General features: G+C 40.0%; 1 protein-coding gene across 1 annotated transcript; it reads right to left on the reverse strand.

Annotated features, from left to right (window-relative positions):
• Nucleotides 1-3,803: 3,803 nt before the first annotated feature.
• Nucleotides 3,804-14,243, reverse strand: LOC131787122 (uncharacterized). Its single transcript, XM_059104220.2, has 6 exons — nucleotides 14,094-14,243; nucleotides 8,949-9,858; nucleotides 8,030-8,570; nucleotides 7,325-7,521; nucleotides 5,023-5,373; nucleotides 3,804-4,491 (listed from the first exon to the last, which is right to left on the reverse strand). The coding sequence occupies exons 2-6, from the start codon at nucleotides 9,440-9,442 to the stop codon at nucleotides 4,095-4,097; spliced, it is 1,980 nt and encodes a 659-aa protein (XP_058960203.2). The 5' UTR covers nucleotides 9,443-9,858; nucleotides 14,094-14,243; the 3' UTR covers nucleotides 3,804-4,094.
• Between the last annotated feature and the right edge of the window lie 122 nt (nucleotides 14,244-14,365).

A 14,365-nucleotide genomic window follows, 5' to 3' on the forward strand; every position in this document is an offset into this window, starting at 1 on the left:
TCTGAAAAAAACTGGAACTCGACCTACTGATCTCCTCGTGTTTCTCATTGCCTGTTTCATCCCTCCTAAGTGCAACAGGTCGGTAAAAACGATTTCCATCTCCGCTGACATCGCCGGACTTCTCTCCTTTAAGGATGTATATTTTCAGCCGTCGTAATTTGTTTATCAAGAACGACAATAGGTACGAAAACATGCTGTACACACTAAAAGATACAACTAAAATACTATACTGATTAATTCCCTGGTGATTTGTAGTTAATTTTGTGATATTTCGAGACCATTGGGCGACGTCAATTTCACAATAAACCTTGCGTAGGTAAGAACTTATTCCGTAGATTTTATCACGTATTTCATCGTTAATCATACAAAAACGTACGCTTCCCTTGAAAAAAGCACAACCTACATTATTAACGATTATCACCTTTATCTAATCAAAGAATACCTATGGCCAACTCGTACATAAAACACTTAACCTACAGATGAAACATGGATTTCAACTCGGGCGTTTCCTTTGGAAAGCCCGAGTAATTATTGGTCTTGCAGCAATGCAAGGTTGCTCTGGCAAAGTTCTAGCAAAGTTCTGGAAAATCACGAAGAGATCCTCAAGTATGGTGAACATCCAACTCCGCAGAATGATGAACTTATATATAACCTACAAAAAAAGCACAGAATAGTATCCTGCGTTTATCGAATTTGCAAAATTCGATAAAAATTCAGCCGCTGGAATCCAAATCTTTCTTCGCCCACACAAGCCAAATTCTATTATTTGCCAATTTATGTCACGTTGCGCTTCACAGTAGCTCAATGAATATTTGCATTGTAACGCAATAATCTTTGTTTACAGGGTTTTCTTCAGCTTGTTTCTGATAAGTTTTCGGCCTCGAAACGAAAATACCTTAGAACGCTCTTAATTTGATCGCTAGTTTTTTTGACTGAGTGAAATTAAAGATATGCGGTAATGAATTCCATAGGTTTTCTTTTTTCAGGAAAGCACAGGATCATTTGCTTCTAATCAATCCTGCCATCAGTGTGTATCAAAATCGATAAGGATTTTACACATTCCAACTGGCTAGCTTTGCCATTTGACCATGCAGTGAAAAAAGAAACCCAGCCGGATTTTTTTTGCCGGAGTTATTCGGAATTACACAACCGAGTGCTAACTTAAACTAAGATTGAAACGTAGAGGTGCGTGAACAACGCGGGAAATTCCTGAGGAATTAACTTCCCGATAATTACTAAACGGTTTTGCTTGGTGCGAAATGCCTAGTTTTTCAGCAAAGCGGATTTGATCGATGCGAAGTTCCAAGTTTCGCTTAACCTGCAGAGCAGGCGTAATTTCGGCGAGCTTGCTTATCGCATGCCGCGCCTTTTGGCTGATGGGTTTTTTTCGGTCCTGAAGAAGAGGGGAATTCAATAGAGGTCCACCTACAGCATATTTTTTCTTAACCACCCTCTTTCGTTCGCACTCATTCAATCTTCCGTTGTTCCTGTTTTGTTGACGCTTTTGGCGCTCTCCATGTAGGAAGTATATGAAAAGACCCCTGCAAATTTCCCTAATTTCCAATACTGATTTCGACAATTCAAACTAGTTCAAATTAGTCCTCTACAGGACCAGAGCCGGAGCTCCTGGAATTTGAACTAATATAACCTAATACAGAAAGATGTAAAAAAAATATACACAGTTGCTAGTAATGTCATTGCTTAAAACGGTGGAGCATCAATACTCTCCGATAATGGCGGCTATCTATGGATCCCAAATTGATGTCCTCCCTCGCAGTGGACTAACGGACGCAGAGGACGAAGGCGATATTATTGTAAAACTTGAAAGCCTCAAAGCGTCTGGGAAAAAGCAGCCCCTAGTTTTCACGAATGGTTTTGAAAAACTAGGTCACAGCAATTCAAGGGCTCCCTTACTATGTCTGCAAGACAAAGTCTTGGTATTGAAGGATGCTTCTATACCAGCGTATTGGAACTGAAGCACAAGCTTCAGAAGATGAGGCTTTGAGAATGCGAGATCCCAAACGAAGTTGCCGATGTGAGTGCAGAACTTCAAACGGGGTCAGAAGAATTCTGAGGAATCGAGGAAGCCAGAGCCATTCGTGGTTTGGGCAAAGACGACCATTTTTACGTTGATCACATGAAGTGGAACTGTTGGAGTCCAGAGAGGCAGCGTCAGCATTTCAACCGCTTTCGTAAATTTGTGCCCAAATCGCACGACTCGTAAAGGAAATCGTGCTCAGCTGGTCCTACGACCTCACCGAAATCTAATAAGAGAAGGGCAGAACTTATCGGAGCCTGAAATCTTTGCTGACCGTATTCCTGATGTTAACCCACCGGCCGAAAAAATCTCTTGTACCTCCCCTTTGCCTGTCAAAAGTTAATAGAAGCTCACAATGGCAGGTAAGATTGACTTATAAAGTGTACACCCACAGTTCCTTTTACTATTGTATGTTAAAATGTTCGACCATATAACCAGGAAGTTGATAGCATACTACATGTACATACGTACATACATATCTTAAGAATGCAGTTTCCATTTCTTCGATACAGAACAATGTTTAGGGAAATTATGTTTTTCTGTCAAAGTAATCCAAATCTGACAATTCGTCTTTAATTTATTCGCGTCACTTTGAAAGAGTTGGTTGTAATTCTCTGTCGCAAGATGGAGAAACGTGCATCTCTATGGATTATTTGTAAATTTTCGGTACTTTTCCACAGGTGGACAAGCCCAGTTGCTCATCGACTCAAGGGGATACCCTGAACCCTGAAAGAATAACTGGCAAGCACTGATGATCTTGTCCACAGAGATGACACCAAGCCCTGCCCTAAATTAGTCACGCGATGTGAGCAGTGCAGAGTTTATTTAACACTTCAGACAAAGAGATAATGAAAAGTGTAGGGGTTCGTGATAGAACCGATAAGTCAGGCAAAATAGTCAAGTAGTCGAGTATACGGGAAATGCATATCTGCATTACCTCACCAATTTTCTAAAAGAGCAGTGGTGGATCTAGGGGGAGGCCCCCCCCCCGTTATTTTGAGTAAAAAAATAATAATCACAGAAGGAAGAACAGCCGGCAGGGCAAGCTACAAAAACTGCAAAGAGTTTAAAGAGTGACTTTTCGAGCGTTAGCCCTTTGTTATAGCGATTGGAAAAAGGGCTAACGCTCGAAACGTCAGCCTTTACGCCTTTTACGGTGGCCAATTTACGTTTTTGACTCAGCTGTTAACGCTAAATTACCTGTTATAACCTCCCACCGACGCAACACCACAGTTTCTTCAGAAACTTACCCCCTTTATTTAGTTGATGGTAGTTCATTTAGATCGGGCTTAGGGTGAAACTTTTATGTTGACATAGTCTGTGCTATTTGTATTTTTTAGAATAAATATTTCTTTCATATTTCATGATAGAAAAAAGGTATATAACCTGAGTTCCGCGTCTCAGCCGTTAAGGTGAACACTCGGCTTGCGCAGTCAATTCTGTTTTCCTGTTGTATATCGCTGGCAATTATTACTTTGAATTGCTCCAGTAAAGTTTAAACGTCATTTTAGTTATCAATGTAGGTTACTTTCGATTATTTTAGGTCAAGACATCAGTCAAGGTTATTTCAGGTCATTTTAGGTCATTTTAGACATCACTCAAGGTCATTTAAGATCATATTTGGTCATTTTAGGTCATTCCTTGTTTTAATAACTACATTAATTTGATGCTAATAATATTCGCATGTAAGCGGCTGGTTACAAGCAAATCGGGTGAGGAAGCCTAAGAGATGTATTAGACTCTTGGGAAAAGGACGACGGAACAACAAAGACAAGGATATTTAATTTATATTTAGCGTTTCTTGACGACTACAGTTAAGGATACGTTGTACAATACGTTGTTTTAAACGTTGTACAATATCAAGTCCACATAATGATAAAAAAAGAAATGAAGAAATCTTTCTGCTGTCTGAACAAGTCACCTCTATTTGCTATGGAACGATTTCCAATATTCCTAATCGATCAGTATTCAACAGACAAGCCAAATTTTTTTTTTTGCGTACATGTTTGGTTATTAATAGGTTGGCCACATATACTCACACTAGGTTGAGTAACAGTCACACCTCAAGGACATCGTGGTTGTCCTTGAGAAATTCAGCAGCTTCCGCTTCAACGCATGCTCGGAAGCCTTCACGATGATAGGCGGAGAACATTAAAGGCGTGAAGAATTGATTAGCTGTGCTGTGATTCGGGAACTTGTGGCAGAGGAGCTCAGATAAACCGCTCAAATAGGACTTTTTGTTACAACATGCACAACAACAGAAGGTCAACTTGTCGACTTCGTCTTCGTTCAGAAATGGACTATTCCCCCAGTCACGTGCGTCCAGATGGAAACCAAACTCTTCCCAGGTTTTGACCTCGCTCCTTTCACCTTTTCGCGGATCTCTTGGCCGAATGAACAAAATTTCGCCTTCACCAACTTTGTGGTCGTTTTCGTAGTATTCAACATTAAATCTAGCGAAAAAGAAGAAACAATAGATTAAAAATTATTGTTTTGAAGCAAGAGATTATAAGCATGTTTGAATTTTAAGAGCTTCTAGCTTACATTGAATTTATGCCATTTAATTTATGTCGTGTAGAACGTCGTTCATCTTAAAAGAGAAAACGATGTAGTACTTTGACAAGATACAAAACTATGAAACAGGCAGTGATAAACCAAGAAGGAAAAAAGATTAGCTGAAGATAACTGCAAATGGTGAACTCGGTCCAAGCTTCACACGATACACAAGCCTTGGCATGGATCCGATAACCAAGAATAGACTCGCTATCCCAAATCAATAGAAAAAAATGGAACCTCATTTCTCTCTTGCGCCAACTCAAGGTCGTACTTCCCCTCATTCCCACCTCCCACTCGAAAAAACACCAGTGCTTCCCTGATTGAGTGTAATCAGGTGTCGGTAGTCTTGTCAGGTGTCTTGTTTAAAGCGGCGCTCGACGACAAAGAAGAGGTGGCAGTAAATTACGGAAAGGATCATAGACATGTACCTGAAATGTCGTGGTTTTTTTTCATTTGGTTGCTGAAGCTTCACGAAATTCTCCAACAGGTCTGAAATGACGTCACGACCGCCCTGGCCAATAAACGAACAATTCAGGTCTCTACGAGCCAGCATCAGTGCTTTCAGTAGTTCTTCCCCATAATTCTTCTCATTGGAATAGTAACTGCCATCCACCACAATAATTTTCTTGAGTTTCTTCTTTAACAATGGCAAAATAGCAAGATTTTCCACGTGGCCTCCATCGCTAAGTAGCATGATGGGAGGAGGCATGGGTCCGATGTTGTCAATGTTAAGGCCTACTCTCACGAACTTCACAAAGGAAACGTGCACGATGAACCACCTAGGTTAAAAAACATAATATATATTTGTTTAAAGGGGGTAATTTTTCCAAAGAAACTGTGATGCTGCATCGGTGGAAGGTATTACAAGATGATTTGGTTTTGTCAAATAAGTTGATAATGTAAATGGGCCACTCTAAAGAGATTCTTCGGTTCGAGCGTTAGCCCATCGTCAGAGCCAAATATATACATATAAAGAAGGACAGTTTATCTGAAAAATGGTCTTTTTCAAACTGTGAGTGACCGAGAATTTTACCACTCTCCGTGATTCGAGTGGGCTCAAGTCGTGTGACGATTTACAAAGTAACCACAATGATCATATATTTCATTTATAATTACAGAAAGCTTTCATTTCAATTAACTTCTGATCAGGATTAACCTGGTCACCATAATTGAGGAATGGACATTTTGGGTTTCTTCATCTTATCATTTAGAGTGACTCCAGTGGAGTGCCAAAGGAATACAAGAATTTCTTTGGTTTTAATCAAAACCCTGCTCAGGTTAATTAAGGCCTGGGTCAAAAATGATTTTCGCCTCCAGTGCCCCCCCAGCAAGGTTCGCGGAATTCGCGTGGACTGCGCGAGTAACTATAGTTACTTGGAATCAAGATCGCGTAGTTCGTGAACGGCATCCGCCATTTTGAAGTGTCGGCTTTGCATTGGTTTTTCCCATCTTCGCTGGTGAATCCGACAATTTAGAGGAAGACATCAAAAGAAGGTAATAACATTTTCTTTGCTATCTTCATTTCCTGAAAAAATGGCATGATATCGCTATCTTAAAGCCAAAGAGAACCCTTTTGAACCTACGAAGACTTCTAAACACCGCTCTCAACATGTTCATTGACTTCACTGCAAATACAATGCAACATGAATTTATAATATAGCGCTCATTTCTAGAGCTCAATAGCGTTTTACAATGTTTGTAACTTATGCATAGAAAAAAGTACTATGTTTTGCAACAAATGCATAGAAAAAAGTTTCATTGTGGATATACCATTCAATTTTGAAATTAAATTTAGCTTGATAAATCCTCTATCATATCATGATGTGTATACTTATGGTGTCTATCAAAATTTAGGCTTTTGAATGCTTTGGAAACAATTTCTCCAAGAAGCAGATGAATTTACTTACAAAAGTAATCCCCCAAAGCAGTTGTTAGGTAAGTTTAATTGCTTCTGAACACTCGCGCGTCAAAATGGCGGACACTAAGTTGAATACGTGACTGCGAGTTTTCAAAATTCCCACCTCTTAAACAGTTTTAATTTGTCTTTTTTCCAAATAAATAGGAACCTGTAGGATTACTTTCATTGACAGCGGTTGGAACCAGGTAAAGGCTAAGATGTTTTCGGGCGAAAACCATGATAGAGGAAGCAGCTTCGCAGAGACAAAACTTGATTTAATCTGCCTAGCACATCTCTCTTTTTTTTGGCAGCCATTCCAAGTGAGAAAACAATGAAAAACGTCTCAAATATTCATAGCGATAACTGCATTTTCATTTGCCTTATGTTTAGTGGTGGGAATTTGCTCAAGAAAGCAACCGACGAATTTGGCGCCTAAATTAACTGTTTTTGGCTGTTGAGAGTATCATATTACGCTGCCACAACTCAGTCCGAGAGAGATGATAGTGATACACATTTCTGCCAAGTATGAGAAAAATCCCTCGCAAAATAGCTAAGTTATTCTCAATTTTGTGAAAAATATGGGTTAAAGGCAAGGTGACCCAGGCCTTAATTAAGCTGAGTGGACCACCTTCTGAACCAAATAGCTAGGAAGACCAATGTTGTCCTGCTCATTTTTCCTGCCCTTGAGGCTGTTTGCATTGAGCAATTTACCACGAGCTCTCCCGTGCTCCTCCGGATATTTCCCATTGTTCAGATTGTTCAGGCATTTTTTAATATTTTGGTGTGGGTCTATCCACACCATCGTAAGGTGCTCAGATTTATACAATCCTTACCTGGCTATCTTCTCCCATAAGTTTGGGTTCGGAGCTCCTGTATCAGCGAGAGCTCCAATACAAGCCAACATGAGGTGAATTGCAAAGAATGTGAATACTCCTGCTTTAATTGACCACACATGTCCTCCTCTATAGTAAACCGCTGGTACAGCGATCAATGGAAGACCACGGAGAATGTTGATGAGAATTGGGAGGAGCTGTTGTAAAGAGAAAAAGATACATGCAGGCCTAAAGCATTAATTAATGACAGAGTCAAGAAGGTTACCTTACTGTTACTCTGTTTAAACATGATATGTACTTGCAGAGGGAATGTCATGCTTAGGGATCAGTCATTATTTATCAGGGGTTGGTAGATTTTGGTAGTGTCACAATAACGTTTACCAGATCTTCCCATAAGGCTCTGTAACATTCTCTGACAGGCAATGTTTGTCCTTTATAATCAGTTGGCAACGACCGATCTCTCCACAGTTCCCCCTGAAAACCCTGTGATTCCATAAAATTCTGCCTCCCCCCTAAGCTCCCCCCTCCTCTTCCGTCAGAGCAGCTGATCTCAACTGCACTGAGGCACGCAAAGCATGGTATATCCTTGCCAAACGAATATCATGCTTAGAAAGAAACTCCCTGAGAAGACCATAACTCTCAGCAGTCCTTCAGTAGTTATTGTAAGATGTAACTTATCTGATCCCTGGTTGAGCAACCTCTTACCTTCATGAGCCATCCCTCCTTTTTAATTGCCTCGAGGTTGCTGATCACTGTGGCTCCCATTTCGAGTCCAAGAATCGTGGCAACGCGCAATTCCCTAAGGTTATCACCGTACCCGGAAATTGCTGCTGCAGACGTTGCCATGGCGTCTGACAACTCTATATCTCGAGGCCTCAGCCTATCCTTGAATGGATCGACAGTCGATGGACCTCGATCTAAGCGCTCTATTGTGGTAGGCGACATTGTCAGGAGATCATCATCCGTGTCAGAATCTGCCTCTTCCTTCCAGCTGTGGATGGTCATGTTTGATATATATTCAGGTTCTAGGCCTCTGAGATCTGCCAGGTTCAAAGATCTTTTCTTTACTGGCTCAATGTCATCCGCCAAAGAATTAAAGCTACCTCTCTGTTCTCTGCGACCAGAATCCCGCTTCTGTTTTCTCTTCAGACATGTCCACAAAGGGCAGAAAATCTCCTGGAGTATTTCCAGACATCCCTTGGTAGCTAAACTTTCCTTTGAGTAAAATGCCTTCTGAAGTCTCCATCTGCAAATGGGTAGAGTTAAAAGTGATTAAGTAAGTAATCATTCTGCGGATAAGGTAGACGCAGTTGCCTAATTGTTAGTGCGCTGAACTTCTGGAGATCGAGAGGTCTAGGTTCGAGACCTGGCCTGGTCAGTGTGGTGTGTTCTTGGGCAAAACAATGAACGCTCACAGTTCCTCTCTCCACACCGGAGTAAAAATTGGTACCAGCGAACTGTCAAGGAAGACTGATGAAATTCTTGGGGGAGGGGGGGGGAGGGGTAGTGATACTTCTAGTCATGCCAGGATAGCCGGGTAAGCTTCGGCTAGGAGGACCGCTTGGCCGCAGTACCGACCTTACCTTTCTTTTCTGCGGATAAACATTACCTTTTTGAGTCTTACCTGTTGAAGATATGGACGAGCCTCTTCCTTGATTGTGCCAGGTAGGGAACAAACCACATGATAAACCCAGAGGTAAAAAGCAGCCCATTAAACAGCCCATCAGAATACACAACACCAATAATCTTGGCTTTGTACACTTTCCAATAGATGATGTAAGAGTAGAGATAGATTAGAATGCCGTAGGACGTTTTGTCCCGCAACAGAGGTAGGACGAACCATAGTACCACACCAATTACTACAATGATCGCCCGACTCCACAGGGGGATTTTAATGAAAAAATCGTTGATTGCAAATGGAAGGAAAGTAAGAGAAAGAAGTAAGAAGGAAATTATTGAGAAAAGTCTGAAATATTTAGACTTCCTTCTAGGTAACCATTGCGACAGAATGTAGGAGATGACAAATGACATGACCAGAACCGTAAACAGGGAAATCTTAGAGAAAATTACGCTTTCTGGACATGGAGTACGGGTTGGTGCAAACTGATCACAATCCATTTTGGCTCGAAGTAACTTTCCGAAAAGGTAATCGATGATGAAGGCAAGTGGAAATGCCTATGATCCATATATGACAATCGGTTCAATGAAGGTGACAGTGAGTACGAGGAGGATCATAACAATTGTATCAACGATTCCTTGACGTGGCTTCTCCCAGTTACAAAAGTAACCTGCTCTTTGTCGCATGTTGTCAAAGAACTCTTCATGCCATTCTTCGCTGTCCTCTGTTTTCTTCTCTTTTCTGTATTTCCAATCCAGAAAGGATGTGCCTGTGTAACCACCCCCTGACACGCAGCTCAGGTAGTCTACTTTTGCTTTATCCTTTAGCAGCCTGCGCAGGACTCCAGAGCATAGTGCCGCTGACCGAATGCCACCACCAGAAAAAGCCAAACCAGTTTTTTTAGATGTCATGTTGTCTGAAAGTTTACAAAGTTATTTTTAATAAACAAACATATGAAAACATGCAAACATATGAAAATCATATGTGTACACTGCGGTTGAAGAAACGAATATAGAGTCGATCCTCGCAGTTATGAACACTACTGAACTTGTAGTTGAAATAAATTTCATCTACTAGTTCAGTAGTGTTCCTAACTGCGAGGATCGATTCTGTATAAGTTATTTTTAGTTCCAAACATTAACAGAACCGTACCAGTTTTTAGATCCAAACTTGTAGGATCTACCCATAATACTTTTAAAAACTAGTTTTACCCCCTCGTATTTTTAGAAAAAAATGTCCTCCCTCCTTAACAGATTTGCAGTTGACTGATTTACGTATGGCTCATCAAAAATATTGTTCTTTTGGGGTTAAATTTCACAAACGAAGTACCCATTTGTATCAAGTCGTACGATGCCAGATATGGCTTTGGGTTATATGGAACGCTAACACTGTCTTAAGTGATTTCCCATCATTATATGCGGTGCATTGTTCATTATATGCGGTACATTTTGCATTATATGCGGTGAAGTTTTCATTTTATGCAATGCTTTGTCCAACACATGTGGTGCTTTTTGCATTATATGCGGTTCTTTTGTCGTTATATGCAGTGCTTTCGTTATTATTTGTGGTGCTTTCGTCATTATATGTGGTACTTTGGTCATTATATGAGGTACTTGTTATATTATATGCTGTGCTTTTGTCATATTGTGGATGAGGTCGAGATTCGACGGGGAACTGGGTAAGAGCTTATAAAAACCTACAATTCAATGGGTGCCGAGAATCCGCCATTTTGTTTCCAGCGCTCGAACGGACATCATGGATTCAATTTTAAACCAGTTGAGCTCGGGAACCCTTTCAGAGAGCTTTTCTGATGAAAGGATAAACCCAGGAGTAGCATTATCTATGAAAGATAGCGATTTGGCCGGCCTAGGAGTGAACACAATTCGTGACCGTATTCGACTCAGAGAACTGTGCACAAACTATGTTGCTGCACCACATATAATATAAACATAAATAGTACCTCATATAAAAAGTACATAAATATGAATATTAAGTAAATATAAGGAAATATAAAAAGTGCGTCATATACTGAGCAAAGCATACAATGACAAAAGCATCGCATGTAATGTAAAATATATTGGACAAAGCACTGCATTTAATGTAACGCTTATGATGGAAACTTCACCGCATACAATGCAAAAAGCATTGCATTTGATGCAAAATGCACCGCATATAATGAAAAATGCACCGCATATAATGATGGGAAATCACCTTCAGGCCCTTACAGGCCTGAATTTTTTTTTCAGGCCTCATAATATACATGAAAAAATTACTCAGTTCTGACTGGTTAAGATAAATGCAGTTTTCAGGTAATTCAATGCAGAAGAGGGTTAATTCAGTACAAAGAAGTAACAAATCAGACATTTTGATTGGTCAAAGACTCACAGATAGCCAGTGAAATGCGAGCCTTGGATGTCGCAACATTTGGATACGCTGAAAATTTGCGAGCGAAACAATGGCTGGCGTTTTAAGTAGGTTTTCTTTTGCCACCGCAACAACAATGCAACAGCTGAAAAACAGCACTAACAACGAAAACACTGTAAAAAGAACTGATTTTTGGTTTTCTGTTTGGAAAAAGTGGTGTTTAGAGAAGGGAATTGCCAAGGAAATCGGAAATTACGAGTCGACACAGCTTAACACTTTGCTCGAGCAGTACTACGCCGAAGTCAAAAACAAACATGGTTCAACCTTGCAAACGACAATCCCATTTCATCGAAGGTGACTCGGACACAGACTGAACAATTCCTTAAACTGTTTAGCCGGACTTTGAACTTTTTTGCGCCTTAAAGATGTGAAAATATCATTGTTTATTTTTTTTGAGAGGGCACGGTAACGAATCTTGCAATCCGATTGGTTCCTTACCCGGTCAGTATTTTCCTATCTCTGCCTACGGGCCACGGTTACGCTTTCGTGAGTCGCCAAGTACATCCCAACTTTCGTTGCCATTTTTCATAAATATATCTCGTTTTTCCGGCTGGGCAGTATTTTTAAGCAAACACTTCGGTCACTACCTCAAGTCGATGAATAACTTATGAATCCTCTCTTTTCTCTCACTCAAATCACTTTGGTTGACAGAAGAATATTGCTTTCAGAATGAATTTGCATAAACAATAAATAGTGTCATTACGTTGGTTAGCAAGCGGCCTAAAACCCGTCTGCAATTAATTTTAATCGTTCACAAAAAGTATCTAGAAAGTTAAAACGTGAAGTATTTGGTTACAGTTAAACTGAACGATGGAACTTTCATTCATTTAATACCTGAATATTCTCACGCAATTTGTGCGCAGTGAAAGAGCGAGCGAAGTTTTAATTTAAGTTCAACAAATAAACGCTCTCGGTGAGTCTTCCCAAGTCCGTTCATTTGAGCATTTGTACTGTAAATTGCACAACAGAAACTGAAGGAATTTTTTGAGAAAAGGCCGCATTAAATCCCCTTGTGTCTCGTTGGAGTGTGCCATTCGAATTTAGTTTTTGTGAAGGAAAGACCAGATTTACACACGCCATTCCAGCAAACAAACGGGCAAACTCTCACAACTTCAAAATAAAAATTTAATTTACTTAGAATTACTTTCCTCGACGTTTACTTAATGAACAGAGGTAAATCTTCGTACATGAATGAATCGTCGATGAGAGTGAATAATACTTTCCGTTAGATCATTGACTGTTTTTGAAGAAAACATTGTCGTGACAGTCCTTGCCAAACTAGTTCCTTTGTTTTTCAAATGTTCTTACGCTTTTTTTTACTTACGCGCTCTCTAATTGACAGGTGTCAGATTGTGATAGATACTTGTAAAAATAATGTTTCAAAGTTTGTTTGGAAGCCTTTTAATTATCGTTACGAAAATGAAAATGTTTCGCCTGGGGCATCTCTCTTGAATTTGCATCACCTCTATTTTAACTACCATTTACTCTCTCAAAAACTGTTTAGTTTATGGAAGATCTTGCTGCATTTATAGCCCTAAATCATTTGGGTTCTTTCGGAAAGAATTTCGTCAAGTTTCAAAAAAAATAAATATGTTATTTACCGGCTAAGAGTCGGTCCGTATGGTGAAAAACTGTGACCTCGGTCTTGTCTTACTCGTGCTTATACTTATTCCAAATTGCACTCGAAATCATGTGATTACGTATATTTATTTCAACTACTAGTTCAGTAGTGTTCATAACTGCGAGGATCACTTATATTCGTTTCTTCTACCGCAATGCATATATATGATTTAAATTTATTTACAATCACATGAGACAGTGTTGGCATTCCATAGGGTTAAGTTTTACCTTCTCTTTTATTTGGCGAACACTAATTATCACAAGAAAGAATACAACAAGAGTTTGTTGTATGTGGGCCGTGTTAGCCTTTTATCTGCTAGAAGTGTTTAATATGTAACTCCTCCCAGGATATCAATACTTTATCCGACAAACAGGAAATGAGAATACTAAGACTTATAGATGTTATCTCGATCTGACACCAAATTCTTGTAATTAATTTACAAGAAAATGTGTAGCAGCTAGAGGGGAGAATTAACAATCAGATCTTGGGAGTGAAAGGGTTAATCGAGTTTTTTTTTCCGGCACGGAAGACACCGATCGAAATTCCTTCTTCAAATTGTCGAAGACGAGAGAAAGTTTACCCTTGTCGACGGTGAACAAAGAGTAGAGACGTGAAATAAAATTTTAGCGCGCAATGCCGTCGTTGAGATATGGGATTTACTCAAACATAAAAGATAGACAACAGATATGGATCGTCTGTTCCAGAACACAATTTCTACAAAATTAAATTAATTCAAACTTCTGGGTGAGTGCGTCATAATTACCAAACGGAAATTGTGACACGTCATCAGCGCGCCGTTGTGCACGCGTTACTTTAGATAGCGACAAATGCAGAATTTTAAAACTTCTCGAAGGGGACCATCAGCAATGAGAGCCGAGAGATACAGTACTTTTCTTTCTTGTATCTCAACAACTTCAGTTTTAAAATTAAAGTCATGGCGACCAGATCAGGACACTGAGATGAATGCTTTCAATTTCTGTTAGCGCTGTTGATCTTGTGGAATTAACGGGTTTATGAGGATGGGTATATTATGTGGAAAGGAAAGGGAAAGAGCTTTGCATGATTTGAAAGTGCTTTTCCTGATAAATAACCTGAATCATACATACCGTTCCTGTATCGGCAGATGTGATTCTGTACCAACCAGCTTTCCAAACAACCGGGACTGACTCTGTTCACCGTTGGAAACTATATGCAAATATGTGGAAACGGCTGTCACTGACCGGACGCCAATGCGATAAATATTCCGCATTCCAAATGAAAGGAGCAGTGACTGGACAACACTCAAAGTAAATACTTCCTGTCATCGCTTTTTACATAGGCACTCGGGAGTGTCCGACTCACGTCTCTTAACACGTTTGGACAGTAAAAAAGCCTTGCC

The sequence above is a fragment of the Pocillopora verrucosa genome, chromosome 14, assembly GCF_036669915.1.
Source record: "Pocillopora verrucosa isolate sample1 chromosome 14, ASM3666991v2, whole genome shotgun sequence".
NCBI lineage: Eukaryota > Metazoa > Cnidaria > Anthozoa > Scleractinia > Pocilloporidae > Pocillopora > Pocillopora verrucosa.

Coding starts and splice junctions, on each gene's coding strand:
- LOC131787122 (XM_059104220.2), bottom strand. CDS start 9,442: ATGGATTGTGATCAGTTTGCACCAACCCGTACTCCATGTCCAGAAAGC. Junction 7,522..8,029: donor AGGAGGGATGGCTCATGAAG/GTAAGAGGTTGC, acceptor TCTTTACAACAG/CTCCTCCCAATTCTCATCAA. Junction 4,492..5,022: donor AAAAAACCACGACATTTCAG/GTACATGTCTAT, acceptor CTTTTTCGCTAG/ATTTAATGTTGAATACTACG.